A 26,624-nucleotide genomic window follows, 5' to 3' on the forward strand; every position below is an offset into this window, starting at 1 on the left:
TGTTTGCATGTGACGGTTAGTTTTTTGATTTTCTATTTACTGTCAAACTACTGTGTTTTCTCTTTTGAAAATCACAATGACAACCCAAAATATCCAAGTGACCCTGATCAAAAGTTCACATACCCCATTTCTTAATATTGTGTATTGCCCCCCCTCTGAATATCAATGTCTGTTTGAAGTCTTTTGTGGTAGTTGTGGATGAGGTTCTTTATTTTCTCAGATGGTAAAGCTGCCCACTCTTCTTGGCAAAAAGCCTCCAGTTCATGTAAATTCCTGGGCCGTCTACAATGAACTGCGTGCTTGAGATCTCCCTAGAGTGGCTCAATGATATTGAGGTCAGGCGATGGAGATGGCCACTCCAGAACCTTCACTTTGTTCTGCTGTAGCCAATGACAGATCAACTCGGCCTTGTGTTTTGGATCATTGTCATGTTGGAACGTACAAGTATCTCCCATGCACAGTTTCTGGGCTGATTGCAAATTTGCCTCCAATATTTGCTGATAATGTGCTGCATTCATCTTTCCTTCAACTTTGACCAAGTTTCCTGTGCATTAGTAGCTCACACATCCCCAAAACATTAGCGATCCACCTTCGTGCTTTACAGCAGGAATGGTGTTCCTTTTATCATAGGCCTTGTTGACCTCTCTTCAAATGTAACGTTTATGGTTGTGGCCAGAGAGCTCAATTTTGGACTCATCACTCCAAATTACCTTGTTCCAGAAGTTTTGAGGCTTGTCTCTGTGCTGTTTTCTGTATTGCATGCGAGATACTTTGTGGCATTTGCAGCAGTAATGGCTTTCTGCTGGCGACTCGACCATGCAGCCCTTTTTTCTTCAAGTGTCTCCATATTGTGCATCTTGAAACAGCCATACCGCTAGTTTTCAGAGTCTAGTATTACAGCTGATGTTATTTGTGGGTTTTTCTTTGCATCCTGAACAATTTTCCTGGCATTTGTGGACAAAATTTTTGTTGGTCTGCCTGACCGTGGTTTTGTTTTTACAGAGCCCCTGATTTTCCATTTGTTATTCACAGTTTGAACACTACTGACTGGCATTATCAATGCCTTGGCTTTTTGTATCCCTTTCTTGTTTTATACAGTTCAACTACCTTTTCCCATAGATCCATTGACAATTATCTTGCTTTCCCCATGACTCACAATCCATAAACGTCAGTTGCTGGATGAAAGATGCAAGAACCGGTCTGGATCCCAGAAACTCCCTCAGGTTTTATGCACACACATTGATTACAAGCAAACAGGTCACAGGTGAGGATGTTCCCTTTAGTAGCCATTCAAACCCACGTGCGGACACCTGGATGTTCGGGTCTGGCGGGTTCGGCTGAACAGTTACAAAAAGTTTGGGTAACAGAACAGTACCCGGACCCCATTCTCTTCACTGTGGGGCCCCAACATACAGTGTTTGCCAAGCTGTCATGTGCATGACAGCGCGGCGAACACCGCTTCTGATTGACGGTGAAATCATCCCACCGGTGAGAGACACACGGTTCCCCCGCTGTCAAAAAACAGCGTGAGCGCTCAGCTGTGATCGGAGGTATAAAGTTTACCTCCGATCATTGTTGTCAGCTGATGAGACTACTGTTCCCATCATCCGACACCTGCTGCCGATAATTACAGTGAGAGAAGCGGCGGATGGGAGTATTCATCAACCGCTCTTGCACTGTAAATAAATAATAATTACAAAAACAAAACAAACGGCATGGGTTCCCATGTAGTTTTGCTAGCCAGCCAGGGCAAAACTCACAGCTGCAGGCTGCAGCCCTCAACAAGGCTAGTTATCAAGAATAGAGGGGTCCCCACCCTGTTTTTTTTTATTTAAATAAATAATTTTAAAAAACAGCATGCCCCCCCTCATTTTTCACAACCAGCCTTGCTAAAGCAGACAGCTGGGGACTGGTATTCTCAGGCTCGTAAGGAGCTATGGATATTGGCCCCTCCAGCCTAAAAATAGTAGCAGCTCGCAGCTGCCCAGAAAATGCACATCTATTAGATACGCCAATTCTGGCGCTTTGCCCAGCTCTTCCCACTTGCCCTGTAGCGGTGGCAAGTGGGGTTCATATTTGTGGGGTTGATGTCACCTTTGTATTGTCAGGTGACATCAAGCCCACGGATTAGTAATGGAGAAGCGACTATAAGACACCTATCCATTGCTAATCCTATAGTTGTATGGTAAATAAAGACACAGCCAGAATAAAGTATTTTATTTGAAATATGACCAGTTTTCCATTTTTATTTAAACGCGTAACTCCAGCGAAGCCATCGTTCTCCTCTAATAAAACTAAAATAAAAAAACAATATACCATACCTGTCAGTCGTTCTGTCCCACGCCATAATCCATGTGTGAGGGATAAACAGTTTTCAACCAGGACGGTGCCAACATGCGACTGTCCAGGCTGAGAACCACTGGTAAATGAGCTGCTGCGAGCTCCGCATCAGTGACTAGCGGTGAAGTCAATGAGGCTGCGTTCCCAGCCGGGCTGAACTGCGGTGACTTCTGCGAAATCCCCGCTAGCACCATGAGAAAAACTCTCACGCTGCTAGCGGGGATCACACCGAGGTCACCGCAGTTCAGCTCGGCTGGGAACGGAGCCTCAGTGGCAAGACATAACCTTGATGAGGTCACCACCGGTCACTGAGGCCACTCTCACAGCCGCTCAGTCATCAGTGGTTCTCAGCCTGGACGGTCACATGTTGGCACCGTCCAGGTTGAAAACTGTTTATCCCACAGACATGGATTATGGCGTGGGACAGAACGATGGACAGGTATGGTATATTGTTGTTTTTTTATTTTAGTTTTATTACAGGAGAGTGAGGGCTTCGGGGAAATAGGCGAGGTCGTAAGTATGGTTTAATTAAGATTATTAAAGGAGTCTGTGTCATTCTTTCAATTAAAGGACTTTTTTCTGGGTGTCTGTTTTCTTACAATGTGACTATGGGGTGTCTTATTGACGCCTCTCCATTACTAACCTCGTAGCTTGATGTCACCTGACAGTACAAAGGTGACATCAATCCCGCCAACTATCACCCCACTTGCCACCGCTACAGGGCAAGTGGGAAGAGACAGGCAAAGCGCCAGAATTGGCGCATCTAACAGATGTGCCTTTTCTGAGCAGCTGCGGGCTGCTATTTTTAGGCTGGGGGGCCCAATATCCATAGCCCCTTACAAGTCTGAGAATACCAGCCCCCAGCTGTCTGCTTTAGCAAGACTGGTTGTTAAAGATGGGGGGGGATCCCATGCCATTTAAATTTAAATAATTAAAAAGACATAGTGGGGAACCCTCTATTAGTGATAACTAGCCTTGCTGAAGCTGACACCTAAGGGTTGCAGTCCCCAGCTGTTAGTTTTGCCCAGCCGGTTAGCAAAAATACAGGGGAACCCACGCCGGTTTGTAATTTAACTATTTACAGCTCAGGGGCAGCTGAATACCCATCAACAGTGCCAATAATGTCTGTAAAGCGCTGTGGAATTAATGGCGCTATATAAATGAGTAAAATAAATAAAAAATATGTTAGATGCACTTCTTTGCTGGAATTTGTCAAGCTGAATAGCAGAAGAAAAAAAAAAAAAAAAGAAAAAAAGAAACCTTGAAAAAGACACAGATATGTTCGGCCAATCAGCGCTCAGTAACTGGCTAGTTCGCACGGGTTGACAAACACTGTAGGGGAAGAACGCCGATAGTTCTGTCCCCATACAGCATCATGATGTTGGCATGACACCTATTTACTTCGAACAATGTGTTGCTGAAAACGTTGATTTTTATACTGGCATACATGATGACATCAACTGAAACAATGGTTTTGCTTATTCATAGCAAATATCTTCCAAACATTTGAGAAAAAAGTATCAGTGAGAATGGACATGCAAATCTGATTGGAATTCACAGCATCGGAATTTCTGCAGTAGCATAACCCTTGCACTGGGTGAAAACAACGCAAATTCACAACACACTCTGTATGTAAGACGTGCAGGACAGTTTGCCAGCGGTAAGAGGTTACCATGCCAGCAACCACTGTTGGTCTGCGATTGCAAAATGGTTGTGAGCAAGTTCTCCTTCCTGTTATACAGCACTTCCCGATTCGGAGAGGCCCTGCAGCCAGGGAACGTAAAATGTATACTGCAGGGGAGACAAAATCATCACTGCTACAAAGACTACGCATCAAAGCCAACGAAAGGCACACGCCAAAGTGGCCAAGGAGGAGTCTTCTAGATAAGCGACCAGAACGGCGTCTTCTCTACTTCATAATAAAAAGTATACAATGTCAAGAACTGCACAATAAAGGGAATCTGTCATCCGGTGTTTGCTACATGACCTGGAACAAAATGTAGGGGCAGAGACCCTGAGTCCAGCGATGTGTCACATATTGGGTTGCATGCTGCAGGATAGATTAACAGAAGGACGAAGGAGCATTCCAGCTACTAGAATTGTTAGCTTTATTCCAATATAAATTTTAAAATGACATGTAACAGCTTTCTCCCCACATACAAGTGGATGGAATGTCGGGCACTTAGATCATCAGCTACTCGTTTCCATCCTTAGCGGATCTTTTTTTACAGCTGAAAAAATGATAGCATGACGGAAACCTTATACTTTTCTAGGACCATTTTTTGGTGCACCATAATGGCAATTTAGAATCTATGTCAATTATAGGAATTGAATGTGTCAAAAGCTCTAAACGTGGTGGAGGAGAAAGGAAAGAACGTCTTCTTACTAGAGAAGTGCTTTGGATCCTATATTTAGGGTCCAGATATCCCAGTGGTTTAAATAAAATAAACGAAATCATGTATTACTAAATATTATTTCTGTATTTTTAATATACGCATAATATAGTTTTGTGATTGTATTTTATTTAACGATATTAGGAAAACCTGCATTATGTAGACAAATGCGCACAGGACCTGTCTGTTTAATCATGTGACAGCAGAGGTCAATCTCATTGGTCCTAGAAAAGTATAAGGTTTCCCATCATGCTATCATTTTTTCAGCTGTGAAAAAGATCCGTTAAGGATCAAAACGCGTAGCTGATGATCTAAGTGCCCGACATTCCATCCACTTGTATGTGGGGAGAAAGCTGTTACATGTCATAAAATTTATGTTGGAATAAAGCTAACAATTTTAGTAGCTGGAATGCTCCTTCGACCTTCTGTCTACAATCAACGTAGATTCCATGCTCCGGCTGTGGTTGGTGAGCTGGCTAGGGCTTTTTTCAGCCCCAAAAAACTTATTCATTAGTACAGATTAACAACTGTTTAATTTGCTGCAGATCTAGCAGTTCTCTAAATGCTGAGTCTGTATAACCCCGCCCCACACCACTGATTGGCAGCTTTCAGTGTACACTGTACATAGGCAGAAAGCTGCCAATCAGTGGTGGAGTGTGGTTGGACTAATTGGAAACAGGTTTACTAGTCCTCCAGTAATAAAATTACTGTTTTATCAGATTATAAAAGCAACAATAAGCAGCCCAGTAAGTGACATCGCTGGCTTCAGGGTCATGCGGCCCTCAAATTAGGTAACAAAAACCTGGTGATAAACCAGATGTCTCTAGATTTAAGTCTAATACCAGTTAACCAGGAATCTCCTTTAGGACAGCTACAGATACAAATAATAGAAGAACTTCTGAGCCTTTGTATCAATAATCCCCAAGACAACCCTCTAGATTTCCCTATGACAGGTCCTGATGTCAGCAATGAAGAGATTCTATGGAGGCATGAATCACGGCATGAAGCAATCACTGCAGTAATTAGATATGGTAGAGAACTGCATAAAGAGCAATCGCCTAATAGTAATAGAACTGTTGACCGATCATAAAATGAAGTTACTAAGGGGACGGACCCCAGGTTGCCCACCCTTACTCTAGTACCACCTAGCTGGCAATGCTTTAGGACTAATACAAAATTAACAGTGATGGCACAAAACATAATATCTCTACAGTAGGACAACAGAGTTGCATCACGTTGCGGCTGCAGTCAATGAGCGGCCGCTCGTAAGCAGGCGCCTTTACTATTTCATCTCATTGGCTGCAGCAGGAACGTGACATGTCCGGTCAGCAGCGGGAACAGCGACGCCGCAAGAAGCAAGAATACACTGGTATCCGATCGCTTTTGTCACTTAATCCAGACTGTGCACTTTATACCGCAATCACATATGTAATTTGGGGCAGGATTGTGTCCATATAAATACAGCGCCAGTGCAGCCCCACGGAGCCGTTCACATCCATATTGCTGCACAGCTGGACTTCTACACACAGTCTGGATTTTTTCATTTGCCGCTGAGATGGAGTCTGCTCATAGAAGTATGGCATCTGTTCTGCGTCTCTCTGCCGATGACAGCACAAAGGAAAATAGAGAAAGCAGTGAAGTGACAGCGCAGCAGATTTACTATGTATACAGTGTGAGCGGAGACTAGACGGTCTGACGCTGCGCCAAATTCACCACACAGGTTCACGCTGGATGAGAAACTTTTAGACATTTCTGTCGCTCTTTATGAAATGAGGTGATAATTAAGCATTGGACACAAGGCCCCAATTCATCCAGACCAGTGCTGTTCACACCGGAGCACAGGCTTCCTTATAAGTCAGGGACTGGAGTAGGATTTGGGGCACCTCAGCTGCACCTATCCTGAGGCAAAAACGCCAAAAGTCACAACATCTTTGTGCAGCTCCAGGTTGCGCAAATATTTCGGTACTTTTCAAAGCGTTTTACGCCATTGCATATGTCCTGAAATGCACGAAAAATGTCGGCATTTATTCATCAAATAGACACATCCGTTAGTAAATGTAATGAACAGAACCAAGTGCAAGCAGCACTATCTGCAGAGAGGAGGATCCTGGACATCAGCTACTGGGAAAAACTAGGAACGGCAGCTTAGCTTTGGTCCACCAGGTCATAAGTGTCATCAAAGATGGCCGACAACCACTTATCCCCTTCTCCCTACACCATAAATGGTGACAAAATGAGTGTATACAATGTCAGGCCATGTACATAGCGACCAGCATCACCATATATACAATAGCCTGTGATGTTAGCAGAGGCCAGCACCCTGAATATATGTGTATAGCAGTGTGTGCGCGAGTGTATATACAATACCGGTCAAAAGTTTGGGCATCCGTTATTGCAGTGGTTTTCCTTATTTTTATTGGAATGGGCATGGGACTCAGCACTTGGTCCCGTTATGTCTTAATGCCATCATGTCCTTGTTACACACAGAAAAGTTGAGACGATTCTACATGTGTGGTGCCCACAGTGAAGCATGGAGGAGGAGGTGTTATGATGTGGGGTTGCTGTGCTGGGTAAGTGTGCCTTGAATTTGGAATTAACCAATAGTATAATCTATATTCTGCAAAGACACCATCCCATCTGGTTTATACTTCGTGAGACCAATTTTGATGCAACAGGACAATGACCCAAAACACATATCCAGGCTGTGTAACTAACAATGATGGAGTGCGGCATCAGATGTCTCCACAAACAGCAGCACTCCACAATGGAGATGGTTTGGGGGGAGACGGACACCAGAGTGACGGCGATACGGCCTGGAAGGAGACGGACCCCAGAGTGACGGCGAGACGGCCTGGGAGGAGACGGACCCCAGAGTGACAGTGTGGGGTGTGCTGAACCCTACAACAGCGAGATGGACCCCAGAGTGACGGAGAGACGGCCTGGCAGGAGACGACGGACCCCAGAGTGACGGAGAGACGGGCTGGGAGGAGACGACGGACCCCAGAGTGACAGTGTGGGGTGTGCTGAACCCTACAACAGCGAGATGGACCCCAGAGTGACGGAGAGACGGCCTGGGAGGAGACGGACCCCAGAGTGACGGAGAGACGGCCTGGCAGGAGACGACGGACCCCAGAGTGACGGAGAGACGGCCTGGCAGGAGACGACGGACCCCAGAGTGACGGAGAGACGGCCTGGCAGGAGACGACGGACCCCAGAGTGACGGAGAGACGGCCTGGCAGGAGACGACGGACCCCAGAGTGACGGAGAGACGGCCTGGCAGGAGACGACGGACCCCAGAGTGACGGAGAGACGGCCTGGCAGGAGACGACGGACCCCAGAGTGACGGAGAGACGGGCTGGCAGGAGACGACGGACCCCAGAGTGACGGAGAGACGGGCTGGCAGGAGACGACGGACCCCAGAGTGACGGAGAGACGGGCTGGCAGGAGACGACGGACCCCAGAGTGACGGAGAGACGGGCTGGCAGGAGACGACGGACCCCAGAGTGACGGAGAGACGGGCTGGCAGGAGACGACGGACCCCAGAGTGACGGAGAGACGGGCTGGCAGGAGACGACGGACCCCAGAGTGACGGAGAGACGGGCTGGGAGGAGACGACGGACCCCAGAGTGACAGTGTGGGGTGTGCTGAACCCTACAACAGCGAGATGGACCCCAGAGTGACGGAGAGACGGCCTGGGAGGAGACGGACCCCAGAGTGACGGCCTGGGAGGAGACGGACCCCAGAGTGACGGCCTGGGAGGAGACGGACCCCAGAGTGACGGCCTGGGAGGAGACGGACCCCAGAGTGACGGCCTGGGAGGAGACGGACCCCAGAGTGACGGCCTGGGAGGAGACGGACCCCAGAGTGACGGCCTGGGAGGAGACGGACCCCAGAGTGACGGCCTGGGAGGAGACGGACCCCAGAGTGACGGCCTGGGAGGAGACGGACCCCAGAGTGACGGCCTGGGAGGAGACGGACCCCAGAGTGACGGCCTGGGAGGAGACGGACCCCAGAGTGACGGCCTGGGAGGAGACGGACCCCAGAGTGACGGCCTGGGAGGAGACGGACCCCAGAGTGACGGCCTGGGAGGAGACGGACCCCAGAGTGACGGCCTGGGAGGAGACGGACCCCAGAGTGACGGCCTGGGAGGAGACGGACCCCAGAGTGACGGCCTGGGAGGAGACGGACCCCAGAGTGACGGCCTGGGAGGAGACGGACCCCAGAGTGACGGCCTGGGAGGAGACGGACCCCAGAGTGACGGCCTGGGAGGAGACGGACCCCAGAGTGACGGCCTGGGAGGAGACGGACCCCAGAGTGACGGCCTGGGAGGAGACGGACCCCAGAGTGACGGCCTGGGAGGAGACGGACCCCAGAGTGACGGCCTGGGAGGAGACGGACCCCGGAGAGACGGCCTGGGAGGAGACGGACCCCAGAGTGACGGAGAGACGGCCTGGGAGGAGACGGACCCCAGAGTGACGGCCTGGGAGGAGACGGACCCCAGAGTGACGGAGAGACGGGCTGGCAGGAGACGACGGACCCCAGAGTGACGGAGAGACGGGCTGGGAGGAGACGACGGACCCCAGAGTGACAGTGTGGGGTGTGCTGAACCCTACAACAGCGAGATGGACCCCAGAGTGACGGAGAGACGGCCTGGGAGGAGACGGACCCCAGAGTGACGGCCTGGGAGGAGACGGACCCCAGAGTGACGGCCTGGGAGGAGACGGACCCCAGAGTGACGGCCTGGGAGGAGACGGACCCCAGAGTGACGGCCTGGGAGGAGACGGACCCCAGAGTGACGGCCTGGGAGGAGACGGACCCCAGAGTGACGGCCTGGGAGGAGACGGACCCCAGAGTGACGGCCTGGGAGGAGACGGACCCCAGAGTGACGGCCTGGGAGGAGACGGACCCCAGAGTGACGGCCTGGGAGGAGACGGACCCCAGAGTGACGGCCTGGGAGGAGACGGACCCCAGAGTGACGGCCTGGGAGGAGACGGACCCCAGAGTGACGGCCTGGGAGGAGACGGACCCCAGAGTGACGGCCTGGGAGGAGACGGACCCCAGAGTGACGGCCTGGGAGGAGACGGACCCCAGAGTGACGGCCTGGGAGGAGACGGACCCCAGAGTGACGGCCTGGGAGGAGACGGACCCCAGAGTGACGGCCTGGGAGGAGACGGACCCCAGAGTGACGGCCTGGGAGGAGACGGACCCCAGAGTGACGGCCTGGGAGGAGACGGACCCCAGAGTGACGGCCTGGGAGGAGACGGACCCCAGAGTGACGGCCTGGGAGGAGACGGACCCCAGAGTGACGGCCTGGGAGGAGACGGACCCCAGAGTGACGGCCTGGGAGGAGACGGACCCCAGAGTGACGGCCTGGGAGGAGACGGACCCCGGAGAGACGGCCTGGGAGGAGACGGACCCCAGAGTGACGGAGAGACGGCCTGGGAGGAGACGGACCCCAGAGTGACGGCCTGGGAGGAGACGGACCCCAGAGTGACGGAGAGACGGCCTGGGAGGAGACGGACCCCAGAGTGACGGAGAGACGGCCTGGGAGGAGACGGACCCCAGAGTGACGGAGAGACGGCCTGGGAGGAGACGGACCCCAGAGTGACGGAGAGACGGCCTGGGAGGAGACGGACCCCAGAGTGACGGAGAGACGGCCTGGGAGGAGACGGACCCCAGAGTGACGGAGAGACGGCCTGGGAGGAGACGGACCCCAGAGTGACGGAGAGACGGCCTGGGAGGAGACGGACACCAGAGTGACGGAGAGACGGCCTGGGAGGAGACGGACACCAGAGTGACGGAGAGACGGCCTGGGAGGAGACGGACACCAGAGTGACGGAGAGACGGGCTGGGAGGAGACGGACACCAGAGTGACGGAGAGACGGGCTGGGAGGAGACGGACACCAGAGTGACGGAGAGACGGGCTGGGAGGAGACGGACACCAGAGTGACGGAGAGACGGGCTGGGAGGAGACGGACACCAGAGTGACGGAGAGACGGGCTGGGAGGAGACGGACACCAGAGTGACGGAGAGACGGGCTGGGAGGAGACGGACACCAGAGTGACGGAGAGATGGGCTGGGAGGAGACGGACACCAGAGTGACGGAGAGACGGGCTGGGAGGAGACGGACACCAGAGTGACGGAGAGACGGGCTGGGAGGAGACGGACACCAGAGTGACGGAGAGACGGGCTGGGAGGAGACGGACACCAGAGTGACGGAGAGACGGGCTGGGAGGAGATGGACCCCAAGTGCTCGGCACCTCTGGGAACGCCTGTAGGAATGTTGGACGGCTTTCTAGGTGACTACCTGATGAATCTGCTCAATACATGAGGAAATGGGAGTGTAAAGTGGTCACAGTATAACCCCACCTCTTACTCTGATGACAGCTTTACAGCCCCCCGGGAATGAGGAACCTAAGGGTTCATGATCACATTCTGCTTGGTGTCACAAGTTTCTTGGCTCCTTCCCTATTTGTGCACCTTTCTGGGTTTGCTGCCTTCATTGTGCACATTTCCATAAGAAGAATGAAAACCACAGGAAGACTAGGTGTGCAGACTTCTGCTGGGTGCTCAGAGATACGCATCACTTGCAGCCCCACTACGTGCAGTCTCCAGCTGTGCGGCGGCGCCTCTCAGCCCTCCTCACCTAGCAGCAGCAGCTTCACTTCCTTGGACGCCTTCTCCCCGTCCTCCCGGAGGTTGCGGTCTATCATCTTGCTCCTCTCCGCCGCTGCTTTATCCTCGGCACTTAGTGTGCAGCCCATGGTGAAGCCGGGCCGGGCTGTGTGACCCTGGCTGGATAGTCACCGCTGCTCCGAGCCTCGCCCCGCTTCCTCTGCCGGCGGTCGCTGCAGAGCGTCACTACCGCCAGCTTTCAGGAGGATGGTCCAGCCTAGTAACCACGGCTAAACTGCGCATGCTCAGTCACTGGCCGCACACATGTCGCCGTCTGACAGCAGGATGGGGCGGCTTCCATGTTTATGGTTGGAATAAGCTGCAGCAGAGTAGGAGTAGCCCGGCTTCTGCAGCCTTATGGCGGAAAAGCATTCTTAATATATGATAATTAATAATATACATCCTTATAAACGAGGACAGGGACAATATCAGCTGAGTGACTCCCAATAAATAATACTGTCAATAGTGGGCCACAACGTGCCCTACAGAATAATGGTACCAGCAGCGCCCCTTGGTAACACCAGTATAGAATGACCATAGGCTAGAATGCTAAGGGCTGTATGCTGCCGCTGGGGAAGCTGGATACATATATAGTTCTATTGCTCCCTCCCCTAGGGGGAGCTGGATACATACATAGTTCTATTGCTCCCTCCACTAGGGGGAGCTGGATACATACATAGTTCTATTGGTCCCTCCACTAGGGGGAGCTGGATACATACATAGTTCTATTGCTCCCTCCCCTAGGGGGAGCTGGATACATACATAGTTCTATTGCTCCCTCCACTAGGGGGAGCTGGATACATACATAGTTCTATTGGTCCCTCCACTAGGGGGAGCTGGATACATATATAGTTCTATTGGTCCCTCCCCTAGGGGGAGCTGGATACATATATAGTTCTATTGGTCCCTCCACTAGGGGGAGCTGGATACATATATAGTTCTATTGGTCCCTCCACTAGGGGGAGCTGGATACATACATAGTTCTATTGGTCCCTCCACTAGGGGGAGCTGGATACATACATAGTTCTATTGGTCCCTCCACTAGGGGGAGCTGGATACATACATAGTTCTATTGCTCCCTCCACTAGGGGGAGCTGGCTCCATACACAGTTCTATTGCTCCCTCCACTAGGGGGAGCTGGATACATACATAGTTCTATTGCTCCCTCCACTAGGGGGAGCTGGCTCCATACACAGTTCTATTGCTCCCTCCACTAGGGGGAGCTGGATACATACATAGTTCTATTGCTCCCTCCACTAGGGGGAGCTGGCTCCATACACAGTTCTATTGGTCCCTCCACTAGGGGGAGCTGGATACATACATAGTTCTATTGGTCCCTCCACTAGGGGGAGCTGGATACATACATAGTTCTATTGCTCCCTCCACTAGGGGGAGCTGGATACATACATAGTTCTATTGGTCCCTCCACTAGGGGGAGCTGGATACATACATAGTTCTATTGCTCCCTCCACTAGGGGGAGCTGGCTCCATACACAGTTCTATTGCTCCCTCCACTAGGGGGAGCTGGATACATACATAGTTCTATTGCTCCCTCCACTAGGGGGAGCTGGCTCCATACACAGTTCTATTGCTCCCTCCACTAGGGGGAGCTGGATACATACATAGTTCTATTGCTCCCTCCACTAGGGGGAGCTGGCTCCATACACAGTTCTATTGGTCCCTCCACTAGGGGGAGCTGGCTCCATACATAGTTCTATTGCTCCCTCCACTAGGGGGAGCTGGCTCCATACACAGTTCTATTGCTCCCTCCACTAGGGGGAGCTGGATACATACATAGTTCTATTGCTCCCTCCACTAGGGGGAGCTGGCTCCATACACAGTTCTATTGCTCCCTCCACTAGGGGGAGCTGGCTCCATAAACAGTTCTATTGCTCCCTCCACTAGGGGGAGCTGGCTCCATACATAGTTCTATTGCTCCCTCCACTAGGGGGAGCTGGATACATACATAGTTCTATTGCTCCCTCCACTAGGGGGAGCTGGATACATACACAGTTCTATTGCTCCCTCCACTAGGGGGAGCTGGCTCCATACATAGTTCTATTGCTCCCTCCACTACGGGGAGCTGGCTCCATACACAGTTCTATTGCTCCCTCCACTAGGGGGAGCTGGATACATACATAGTTCTATTGCTCCCTCCACTAGGGGGAGCTGGCTCCATACACAGTTCTATTGGTCCCTCCACTAGGGGGGAGCTGGCTCCATACACAGTTCTATTGCTCCCTCCACTAGGGGGAGCTGGCTCCATACACAGTTCTATTGCTCCCTCCACTAGGGGGAGCTGGCTCCATACACAGTTCTATTGCTCCCTCCACTAGGGGGAGCTGGCTCCATACACAGTTCTATTGCTTCCTCCACTAGGGGGAGCTGGCTCCATACACAGTTCTATTGCTCCCTCCACTAGGGGGAGCTGGCTCCATACACAGTTCTATTGCTCCCTCCACTAGGGGGAGCTGGCTCCATACACAGTTCTATTGCTCCCTCCACTAGGGGGAGCTGGATACATACACAGTTCTATTGCTCCCTCCACTAGGGGGAGCTGGATACATACATAGTTCTATTGCTCCCCCCACTAGGGGGAGCTGGCTCCATACACAGTTCTATTGCTCCCTCCACTAGGGGGAGCTGGCTCCATACACAGTTCTATTGCTCCCTCCACTAGGGGGAGCTGGATACATACACAGTTCTATTGCTCCCTCCACTAGGGGGAGCTGGATACATACACAGTTCTATTGCTCCCTCCACTAGGGGGAGCTGGATACATACATAGTTCTATTGCTCCCTCCACTAGGGGGAGCTGGATACATACATATTTCTACTGCTCAAACTGGAGTCAATGAGACAATGTAATTAATAATGTAGGTAGCACCCTCTGATGGCTGCTGTCAGCCTTTTGCATATATTTCTCTTGCTCCCTTGTAGCATACCTTTTTCTTTCTTCTCTTTTTTTTTATGTGGTACACTAACCTACACCGGCCAGATTGAAGCCAAAAACAAATTTTTAGCCTTCCTATGGCAATAAAACCGTGGGGCACATATAGCGTGAACGTTGGGAGCTTTATTGGTGTGCACACTAAGTGTGAACATTGTTGGAGGGCATCCTTACGATTACAGCAGTTGGCCCCTTTCAGGAAATCTTTATTCCCCAGCAAAACTTGAGATAAACAAAATCATGCTCTTTTCATGGTCGCCGGGTCCATCAGTGTTTCTCCACCACTGCTCCCGATGTCTAGTATTGGCTGTGGTGCGGTCGTCACGGATGTGATTCCCAGACGTCTGAACGAGGCCTGAGAATTCTGAAAGACTCCAATAGATGATTATCATGGTATTAACTTATGAAGAACTTGCAGTCTTCATTGGCCCCTATCTCCTCCCTCTCATGTCCTGATTCTACACTGAAGCATTACAATGAAACACTTCAAAGTGCCCTGGATAAAACTGCACCTCCTATACATAGAACAACATGACACAGATGGCGACAACCCTGGCACACCCTGCAAACACGTTTCCTGCAGCGGTTCTCCAGGTGCGCTGAACGTCTGTGGAGAAAATCCAATCTACACAAAGATTTCATCCATTATAAGTTTATGCTTAGAACATACAACACTGCCCTTCACCTCTCCAAACAAGCCTATTTCAACACCCTCATCACCTCACTGTCCAATAACCCTAAACGTCTCTTTGACACTTTTCATTCTCTGCTAAACCCAAGAGTGCAGGCCCCAACCACGGAGCTTCGAGCTGACGATCTGGCCAATTACTTCAAAGAAAAAATTGACCAGATCCGACAGGAAATGATCTCCCAATCACTTCATACCATGCACTGTCCTACCTCCCCCACTGCATCTAGCTCACGCTCTGATTTTGAACCAGTCACAGAAGAAGAAGTAAGCAGGCTCCTTGCATCTTCTCGCCCAACCACTTGCACCAGTGACCCATTTCCGTCACATCTCCTCCAGTCCTTTTCCTCTGCTGTCACCATTCACCTAACTAAAATATTTAACCTCTCTCTCTCTCTTCTGGTATCTTTCCCTCCTCATTTAAGAATGCCATCATACTGTAGGTAACAGCAGGTTCGCAGGATGCAGTGACGAGACGTGAGACTGGTTGATCTTTGAAAAGCAAACTTTTATTATTTGAAGCCGTTAGGGCTATACTAAGCAACCAAAAAGGGGTAACAACAGTTGTCCTCGCAGGGACTCAGTACAACCAAACACTATTTGAAAAGACCACGACTAACCCGGCCGAGGCCGGTTACTATGGGGCCACGGTATGGTCGTCTACGGATCCTTATACTCTATAATGTCACTTATTCGTCCTGACGTCCCTCGGCGTCTCTTTTGGAGCTGCGTTGCGGATGAATCTGCTTTGACGTCTTTGATGAGGCTGCCTTGGCGTCGCAGCCGCTGGGCCCAGCTGCTGAAGATTTGGAGTAGTCTTCGGGCGTTCCAATCCCACATAGGACCCACTAGGGGCATATTAGAACAATCCCGGGATAAATGAATCCAGCATCAACAGGAAAATGGAGAGATTGGGCCCCTGCATCAGTGGGTGGCCACGGGTCAAATACCTAATGACATTCAGAGGCAGACTTTGACTCAGGACACTTTACTAATGCTACGCCAATGGGAGAAATTGGTAATCAAAGGAGGACTATTGTACCGAAAAGCAGTGTCATGGACAACATCAGCAATCGCTTGGCAGGTAGTAATACGGGGAGCCCAACTCAGTAAACTTGCTCGCGAGGACCATGAAAAGGGGGCTCATTTTGGGGCTCAAAAGACTTTTCAGTGGTTGCAGTACTACCCTCCTTGCTTGCAGGCCGCAGTGTAAGAAGTTTGCCATGCGTGCCGCCTATGTGAACTAACTAAACCACCCGCGCAACGGGTCCCAGTCATCCAGACAATAGTAATGGCAACGCCCCTCAAACTCTTGATGATAGACTATTTGACCATTGGCCCCGCGCACCAGGGGTATGAACACTGTCTCGTCATGGTGGACCATTTCACCAATTCGCCGTGGTGACCTCTACCCGAGATCAAACTGTGGAGTCAGCCGCCTACGCAATTTGTAAAAACTTTATCCAAGTATACGGCCCCCAAACGGATCTATTCAGACCAGGGTGCGTGCTTCCTAGGAAAATTACTGGAAGAACTACACAGTCTATACACTGTGTGCAGAATTATTAGGCAAATGAGTATTTTGATCACATCATCCTTTTTACACATGTTGTCCTACTGCAAGCTGTATAGGCTTGAAAGCCAATTGCCATTTATGTAAATCAGGTGATTTGCATCTCTGTAATGAGCAGGGGTGTGGTCTAATGACATCAACACCCTATATAAGGTGTGCTTAATTATTAGGCAACTTCCTTTCCTTTGGCAAAATGGGACAGAAGAAAGATTTGATGTACTCTGAAAAGTCAAAAATTGTGAGATGTCTTGCAGAGGGATGCAGCAGTCTTGAAAAACTTTTGAAGCGTGATCACCGAACAATCAAGCGTTTCATGGCAAATAGCTAACAGGGTCGCAAGAAGTGTGTTGATAAAAAAAGGCGCAAAATAATTGCCCATGAATTGAGGAAAATCAAGCGTCAAGCTGTCAAGATGCCATTTGCCACCATTTTTGCCATATTTCAGCGCTGCAACGTTACTGGAGTATCAAAATGCACAAGGTGTGCCACACTCAGGGACATGGCCAAGGTAAGGAAGGCTGAAAAATGACCACCTTTGAACCAGAAACATAAGATAAAACGTCAAGACAGGGCCAAGAAATATGTTAAGACTGATTTTTCTAAGGTCTTATGGACAGATGAAATGAGAGTGACTCTTAATGGGCCAGATGGATGGACCCAAGGCTGGATCAGTAAAGGGCAGAGAGCTCCACTCCGACTCAGATGCCAGCAAGGTGGAGGTGGGGTACTGGTATGGGCTGGTATCATTAAAGATGAACTTGTGGGACCTTTTTGGGTTGAGGATGGAGAGAAGCTCAACTCCCAGACCTACTGCCAGTTTCTGGAAGACACCTTCTTCAAGCAGTGGTACAGGAAGAAGTCAGTCTAAAAGAAGAAAAAATAATGACATGGCCCCCTTGTTCACCTGATCTGAACCCCATAGAGAACCTGTGGTCCCTCATAAAATGTGAGATCTACAGGGAGGGAAAAGAGTACACCTCTCGGAACAGTGTCTGGGAGGCTGTGGTGGTTGCTGCGTGCAATGTTGATCGTAAACAGAAGCAACTGACAGAATCTATGGATGGAAGGCTTTTGAGTGTCATCGTAAAGAAAGGTGGCTATATTGGTCACTGATTTTTTTTGGTTTTTGAATGTCAGAAATGTTTATTTCTAAATTTTGTGTTGTTATATTGGTTTATCTGGTGAAAATAAACAAGTGAGATGGGTATATATTTGGTTTTTATTAAGTTGCCTAATAATTCTACACAGTAATAGTTACCTGAAAAAACAGATATCCTCCTAAGATAGCCAAATCTAAAAAAAAACCCACTCCAACTTCAAAAATATTAAGCTTTGATATTTATGAGTCTTTGGGGTTGATTGAGAACATAGTTGTTCAATAATAAAAAGAATCCCCTCAAATACAACTTGCCTAATAATTCTGCACGCAGTGTATGGTATCAACAAATCCCGAACCACTCCGTACCACCCTCAAGGCAATGGGGCCTGCGAACGATTTAATTGGACATTGATCCAAATTTTACGCACCCTGGAAAGTGACCAAAAGGCCCGCTGGCCCGAATACATCCCTGAACTGTTGTGGGTTTATAACAACCAGGTACATCGAATCACCGGCTACACTCCATACTCGCTGCTATTTGGTCGGGAAGGCAAGGGAATCACGGATGTGGAATTAAATCCGGAGGAGAAACAACCCTGGACGGGGGTCTCCTCGTGGGTCCGGAATCACCGGTATCGGCTGCAAACTGAGTCAGATTTCAGCCATTACTAGGCAGGAATCTAGACCCTCACATGCTGCAGTCTCCTTCTCTTTGTCTAATGCAAAGGAGATTGCAGAGGAGATTTCTTTACAGCAACTCTCTCCGGAGGCTAAGTCCTTCGTCCCTTCTTCTGAGCATGCTCATGGGAAAATCGCCCATTGGAGTTCAGGAGTCAGGTGCTCAGGTCCTGCTCCAGATTCCATTGGCTCAGCTCAGAGATCTGGAAGCCTGTGGAAGGTCCCGTTTGCTATAAAAAGCGCACATGGCTGTTCCGCCAAGCTGCAAGTATAGTCATACTTGCTGCAGTGTGTATGTTGATGGATGCATGATCTGGTGAATGACTCATTTGAAACCCCATTCCTTTGATACTACGAATGTGTGAGCGATTGAGTCAGAACCAGTACCAGCGTGCCATTGCTCCAGGCACACTTGCTAGCGTCTGACATCGCGCCTGCATTTTCCAGCGGTGTCACCTTGAGGCATTATCCACGCTGCGCTGCAGTAGCAGCTTATTTGTTGCGTTTGCGGTTGCAACGCTCTATACACTACTAACTACAGTAAGTCTAGACGGACGTAGTCCCGCTATTTGGGGCTACTCCTGTGACTGCAATACCGTGTTAGTTAGGCTGGAGTCACACACAACGATAAAAAAAAGGTCCGATTTTAACGGTCCGAAATCGCACAAAGGTATCTTAACCATTGATCCGTTTTTGATGCGATTTTTCTTCATCGATGCGATTTTAATCGCATGTAAGGATCCGTTTGACATCCTTCTTGCGAGATTTTCTCGCAGGGTAGCTAAATGGACATATAATGGAGCCCAATGACAGGTTTCCGCACACAAACGAATGAATAGATCTTGACACATTAAATAAATATATATATATTTATATATATATTTTATACATGTCATAGAGACACATTTATATATATATTTCTAATTCATACAGTTCTTAATTGCAGAATAGCCGCTGAAACATTAGCCGGCTTTTGTATAACATTCTCCTGCCCGACATGAAATGACACATGGTTTACATATAGTTAACCATTTCATTTCATGTTTTTTTTTTAGGTCTATCACTATTAATTATATGAGGGCTTGTGGGTAAAATTTTGGACTTGTAGGGGTTCATTTAAGGGGTTAATTCGTTGTATTAAATTGCGGGGACTCCCTGCAGCCTCAGTGACGTCAGCGGGAGTCCCAGCAATTTAATACAATGAATTAACCCCTTAAATGAACCCCTACAAGTCCAAAATTTTATGTGCTTCTTGTAGGGGTTTCGTAAGGGTTTTCATAAGCCAGTGCTCTATACAGCTGGAGCTGCTGGCCACACGATTCCCCTCTGAGCGGGCTAAAGTGGGATTTATTATTTCCCTCTTGTCGGGCAGGGCTTTGGAGTAGGCCACACCGCTGTGGGAACGTGGTGATCATGTGGTGCAGAGTGTCTCGCGGTTCTTGGACACTCTGAAGCAGGTCTTCCTGGAACCACGAGTCACCCATGACACCGCGCTCCGGCTGCTGGCATTGTCACAGGGCTCGTCCATGGTCAGCCACTTTGCCATCTAGTTCCGGACGCTGGCCTCAGAGTTAGAGTGGCCAGATAAGGTCCTCATTCCGGCATTCTGGAGAGGTTTGGCTGGCCATGTGAAGGACGCTCTGGCCACCAGGGAGATTCCCGCTACACTGGAGGAGCTTATCACTGTCTCCACCTGTATAGATCTTCGCTTCGCTGAGCGAAGGTTGGAGCAGGACCAGTGTAGGCAGAGGTTTAGGTTGGCACCTAGTTTTGCTAAACCTCTGGAATCTTCCGATCGGGCGTCCGAGCGTCAGGGGGCTTCCTGTGAGGGATCCAGGCCCCGGTCCGCTCAAGCTCCTGTGAACTCCTGTGAACTGTCATGTTTGCCGGCAGTCTGGTCACCTTGCCAACCGGTGTCCACAGCAGCTGGGACAACGCTCGCACCTAGTGGCCGTAGGAGGAGGCGCACTAGAATCAGCGACGTTTCCTCCAAGCTGTCCTTTAAGGGAACACTTGAGTTTGATTCTTCCACTCTGGCGGTGGAGGTTTGCATGGATTTTATGTCGTCAGCCTTCGCTCAACGGCATGCTATACCCCTGGTTATGATGTCTACACCAGTCACCGTCAGAGTGGTGAACGGCGCCACTCTACCCTCACAGATAACCCACCAGACCATCCCCTTGTTACTCTCAGTGGCTCCATCTCATCAGGAGACGATATCACTTCTCGTCATGCCCGAGGGTATTAACCAGGTACTTCTAGGGGTCCCCTGGCTGCGGTACCACTCCCCCCATATAAAGTGGTCCTCAGGGAGGATTATTGGGTGGAGTAAATGATGTGAGGGTAGATGTCTGAGGGAGTGCGTTCAGGTTGCCTCCACCGAGGTTCCCGCTGATCTCTCCTCGCTCCCCAAACACTATCGACAGTATGCGGACGTGTTCTCCAAAAAGGCGGCGGAGACCCTTCCACCGCATCGTCCCTATGACTGTCTTATTGACCTCTTGCCTGGTGCTGAGCCTCCTCGGGGTCGAGTCTATCCCCTATCTCTCCCGGAGACAGAGGCTATGTCTCAATACATCAGGGAGTGGGGGGCGTGGTTTGCAGGGGACAGGAGCAGACGTGCTTTGCAAGAGCTCCTGAGATTCCCCTAAAAGAAGCTACTGAAAATCTACAAATAAGTGGACTTTTACGGCTATTTGTTGTGGAGGACCTGTGGGAGCATGCCTGGTACACAAGAGGCGAAGATAAGAAGGAATCCTATGGATAAAAAAGCTTCTGCAGTGTTGGGAGACAAGCGGCCTGAAAATGCCGTGTCATCCCCGCTGTCTGGCTGGAGCAAGATGGCGGCTGTGAGGAAGCCTGTGCCGGAGAAGAGGTGTGTGACGGTGCTGCTGTGGAGACCTGCTGGGTTGCAGCCAACTGGCCGGAGCAGTGGACATCAGCAGGAGGTGAAGCCATCGGTTGTCGGCGGCTGCAGGGATGCAACTGTGAAGCAGAAGAGGAGCGCGGTAGGTGAAGCGAAGACACCGCTACATGCCGCCGGGAAGAAGAGAAGCTGCGGGGTCGCCGCGGCAACAGGGAAGCTGGAGAATGGAGCGGTGCATCTTGTCGGGGTCCCGCCGGGTGGACGCGATGCTGCAGGAAGAGGTGAGGACAGAGGTGGCGGAGCGGCCATGGCGGCGGTGACACCATCGGAGGAGGAAGCCACGGCCCCGCTCTCTGTATCTGTGGCCCCGGCGGCGGCTGGAGAGAAGACCCGGGAGCGACGCGACGGGGGAGAAGATGCAGGAGGCAGAGTGGAGACGGCAGCGGCGACGCTGTCGGGGAAGGAGGAAGCCACGGCTCTGCTTTCTTCTCCTGATGTGGATGTGTTAACAGCTGACAGGAGGGCCCGGGAGACATCGGTAGCCTGGACACAGCAATCGGGTCATCATGCAGCATCAGGTGGGACTGCGGGGATAAGCGTGTCTTTAACAGCAGCTGATGCCGGGAGCTGGAGACAGAAACCGGAGTTTAACATGATCGGTGGTGGGAGGTCTGATTTTATTTTCGCTGGAAAGGCTGGTGAGAGTTGGAAGGAAATGGGAGCATGGCGGGAGGCATTGGAAGAGCAATGTTTGTTATCAGAATCAGGAGGAAGTAATTTACGGCATGATGCGGTGGTGTTTGTGCCATCGGCACTTAGAAATAGTGATGCTTGTATTCAACCATTGGGGAAGGAGGTGCAGGAGAAAACTTTAATACAACAGAGTATTAATGGTGGTCCCCCATTAACTATACCACAAGGGGAACAACTGGATAACATACAAGAAAAGCAAATTCTGGGGGAGGAAACTGACATATCCTTACTTTATAAAAAAGAACTTGTGGAATGTGAAGGGAATGGATCTGTGGACTGGTCACCTGGGGTGGTAGTCAATACAGAGTTTCTAGAAAATAGTGCTCCTGATACCCCTGTTAATCCAATTGGGGTCATAGTTAATGACCGTAAACTTCAGAAGTGTAAAAAACAGTATTCTACACGGCCCAGTTTGGGGGATGGGGGGAAAAATGGATTGCAAACAGATCCTACTAATTTTATAGCAACTAAAGGGGAGGAGTATCAAAAAATAATGGGAAGCTCCCAGATGAATAAGATTACATTTAGCTTTGATGATGATTTGGAGAGCATTTATTCTGCAGAATTCTTTTACGAGGGTGATTCATATGAAGTGCACGATAGTGATAAGATTTCGTCTTTATACTCTTCCTCTGAGGAGGATAGTACTTCTGAGATTAATACTACATTGATAGACGACATACCCGCCTCGGGTGACCATCCCTCAGAAGATTTTGTAGCTAAAATGTGTGTTGCCCTCTTGAAATCATTGGATGTTTCGGTAGAAAACCACATTACCCAGAGTAACTTATTCAAACAAAAAGAGTTCAAGGCATCTGAAATCTTCATTAAAAATCTTTTTAGGGACACTCTACTACGCCTCACTGACGACTCCTATCCCAATTCTACTAGAAATTTTGATACCACTATAAAAAATCTTGAAGTATCTGACCCGCATGGAAAACACGAGTTCCGATCTCCTATTACTTTAAAATCGACTCACCTTCCTAATGGAAATCACGAGTCATCAACAATGCTAGCCGATGGTACACATCTAAATGCTTTGATTTCTCCGAAAGCCTCTGGACGTTATACTCATGACTCAGAGATAATTGAGTCATTCAAATTTAAAAGCAAAATACCACAATCAAGCGAATCTCAAATACTTTCCGCGTTCTCAGACTCACTGAATGCTATTAAAAAAGACATTGCTTCTTTCAACTCCACCTTGGCCAATTATGAAGATTTTAAAAGAAAAAACAATGTTAAAATACGAGGGATCCCTGAGTCAGTCCAGGCCTTCCAATTAAAGAGTTACATATCCTCAATGGTCACCTCCTTATTCCCCGCTGCTAACGAGAATTATCTGATTGAAAAAACTTTTCGGATACGCAGACCACCTGAGTTACCGCAAGATTTAGCAAGAGATGTTATCGTGTCGTTTCATCCAAACTGGTTAAGAAGTGCGTTCCTTGGACTGTCTAAAGATCCAGAATTCAAATCTTCCCGGTATAGTCATCTATCCTTTTTTAAAGACTTATCAAAAAGCACCTTGAAAAAAAGGAAGTCATTCTCCTCTACTACACGTGAACTGCTACGTGCCAAGATTCCATATTTTTGGACTCAATCTTCGACTCTATTGGTGAAATATGCAGAGAGGCTGGTCCCCATCACTTCTCCAGGCGAAGGGACTGACTTCTTAGAATTTTTAAGATCCTCCGCGAAATCTTTTCCTCCTTGAACTCAGACTATCATCGCGACTGAAAAATTGCCTTTAATATTTATACTTGCTCCAAGTTCTCACATTGGTCTTAATTACTAATGTATTCCACTTTTTAATATTCTGGAATTGAACCGGACATTACCCCCAATAGGTCTTAGGGACATCAATGGTTGTCCCGGACGGGGCAGGCTACTATACCTCCTACACTCTACTTTATATATGTTTGTTAATTGACACATTGGAGGCGAACAAGGATAATTGTTTTTTTTTTGCAGGTACTGATAAGAAGACTTTAAATCATTCTAGTAAGATACGCAACTGGTTGGTTACGTCGAGGTTGCAACTTTTAGTAGCTAACACAGATATGTGAAGTATAACATAATCCTGTGTATTGATTTTACTTCTACTGATATTTAACTTGACGATCACTCAAATGATTACTTGCATTTTTTTAAGCTAATATGTAAAATTTTGTGATCTCTGATGTGTTGTGTATATAGTCTGCCTATTCCCCCATGCTTGGGGGTTTCCCTGTCTTTACAGGAATTTATGTTTCCCTACCCTTCCTTTGTTTTTGTATTCCCTTCCTTTCCTCAAAAATTCGAAACTCTAATAAAGATTATTGGAAAATACATCAGGGAGTATCTGGCAAGAGGATTCATTAGGAAGTCAGTGTCACCAGCGAGGGCTGGATTCTTCTTCGTCCAGAAGAAGAGTGGGGAACTACGTTCTTGCATTGATTACAGGGGTCTTAACGCCATCACCGTTAAGAATAAGTATACTCTGCCCCTGATATCAGAACTGTTTGATAGGCTACGGGGACCGAGGGTGTTTTCCAAACTTGATCTGCGGGGGGCTTACAACCTGATTCGCATCCGTGATGGGGACGAATGGAAGACGGCATTTAACACCAGGGATGGGCACCATGAATACCTGGTGATGCCCTTCGGCCTCTGTAATGGCCTGGCCGTCTTCCAAGACTTTGTGAACGATATCTTCCGGGATATGCTTACCACCTCGGTTGTAGTCTATCTGGATGATGTTCTCATCTACTCTCCAGATATTGACTCCCACTGGAGAGATGTTTGCAAAGTTTTCGATCGCCTGCGGGCAATCTCCCTCTATGCCAAGTTGGAGAAGTGTGTGTTTGAGCAGGAGTCCTTGCCTTTCCTGGGCTATATCATCTCCGCCCGGGGATTGGCCATGGATCCTGCCAAGCTACAGGCGGTGATGGATTGGCAGGAACCTCATTCTCTCAAAGCGGTGCAGCGCTTTATGGGGTTCATAAATTACTATCGAAAGTTCTCCCCATCTGAACGCAACTATGACGTGGGGAATCGGGAATTGTTGGCCATGAAGTGGGCATTTGAGGAGTGGAGACATTGGTTGGAGGGAGCTAGACATCAAGTTGTGGTCCTCACCGATCACAAGAATTTGATTTATCTGAAGTCGGCCAAACGCTTGAATCCTAGACAGGCTAGATGCGCCTTGTTTTTCACGCGTTTTAATTTCGTGGTCTCTTTTCTTCCGGGCACTAAGAATGTTAAGGCAGACGCCCTTTCTAGGAGTTTCTTTGCCGATTCTCTTAGTGTGACCGAGCCTACTACCATCCTAGGTGAGGGGCTAGTTCTTTCTGCCATTTCGCCCGATTTGAGACGCGCCCTGGAGGAATTTCAGGAGGCTAAACCTGAGCGTTGCCCTATGGGAAAATTGTATGTTCCTGACCAGTGGAGAAAGAGAATGATGTCTGAAATTCATTGCTCCGCATTGGCTGGTCATCCAGGTATTTTTGGTACCAGAGATTTGGTGAGTCGGTCCTTTTGGTGGCCTGCCTTATCTCGTGACGTCAGGAATTTTGTACAGTCCTGTGGGACTTGTTCTCGGTCTAAACCCTGTTCTCGTTCTAGTGGGTTGCTGATGCTCTTGCCAGTGCCCAAGAGGCCATGGACCCATATCTCAATGGATTTTATTTCTGATCTTCCTGTCTCTCAGAGAATGACTGTTATCTGGGTGATTTGTGATAGATTTTCGAAGATGGTGCATCTTGTACCACTCCCAAAGTTACCATCTTCCGCTGAGTTGGTGCCCTTGTTTTTACAACAGGTGGTTCGGTTGCATGGGATTCCTGAGAACATTGTGTCCGACAGAGGAGTCCAGTTTGTTTCCAGATTCTGAAAGCCTTTTGTTCCAATCTGGGAATTCAGTTATCCTTCTCCTCCGCGTTTCATCCCCAGACCAATGGACAGACTGAGAGAACAAACCAGACCTTGGAGTCTCATTTGAGATGTTTTATATCTGCTGATCAGGATGATTGGGTCTCATTTTTGCCCTTGGCCGAATTCGCACTGAACAATAGAGCTAGTTCTGCCACTTTGATGTCACCCTTTTTCTGTAATTTTGGGTTTCATCCTCGATTCTCTTCAGGGCAAGTGTAATCTTTGTCCTGCCCAGGTGTGGACACTGTGGTTAAGAGAATGCAGCAGATATGGGACCAAGTGGTGGATAAGTTGTCACTCTCTCAGGAAAAGGCCCAGCAATTTTCCAACCGGCATAGGACCATTGGTCCCCGGTTTAAAGTGGGTGATATGGTTTGGTTGTCGTCTAAGAATATTCCTATGAAGGTTGCATCTCCTAAATTTAAGCCAAGATTTATTGGTCCTTATAAGATTTTGGAAATTCTTAATCCTGTTTCGTTTTGATTGGTTCTTCCAGTTACGTTCAAGATCCATAATGTATTTCACAAATCTCTGTTGAAGAGGTTTGTTGAGCCAGTGGTTCCTATGGCAGCACCTTCTGACCCTGTGTTGGTCGAAGGCAATGTGAAATATGAGGTAGAGAAAATATTGGATTCTCGTTTGTTGTGAGTTCATTCTCTGGTTCACCAGTTGTGAGTTCCCCTTCCAGACT

General features: G+C 49.1%; 1 protein-coding gene across 1 annotated transcript in view; it reads right to left on the minus strand.

Moving 5' to 3' along the window:
• GNAI3 (G protein subunit alpha i3) overlaps window positions 1-11,680 on the minus strand; it is a 65,661-nt gene extending 53,981 nt beyond the window's left edge. The window contains exon 1 of the mRNA XM_073542456.1: window positions 11,380-11,680. Coding sequence (XP_073398557.1) covers window positions 11,380-11,497 — 118 coding nt within the window. The 5' untranslated portion in view covers window positions 11,498-11,680. The remainder of the gene's footprint in view (window positions 1-11,379) is intronic.
• Window positions 11,681-26,624: the final 14,944 nt, after the last annotated feature.

Source organism: Dendrobates tinctorius, unplaced genomic scaffold, assembly GCF_039654945.1.
Source record: "Dendrobates tinctorius isolate UK_male_01 unplaced genomic scaffold, ASM3965494v1 ptg000127l, whole genome shotgun sequence".
In the NCBI taxonomy this organism is placed as follows: domain Eukaryota; kingdom Metazoa; phylum Chordata; class Amphibia; order Anura; family Dendrobatidae; genus Dendrobates; species Dendrobates tinctorius.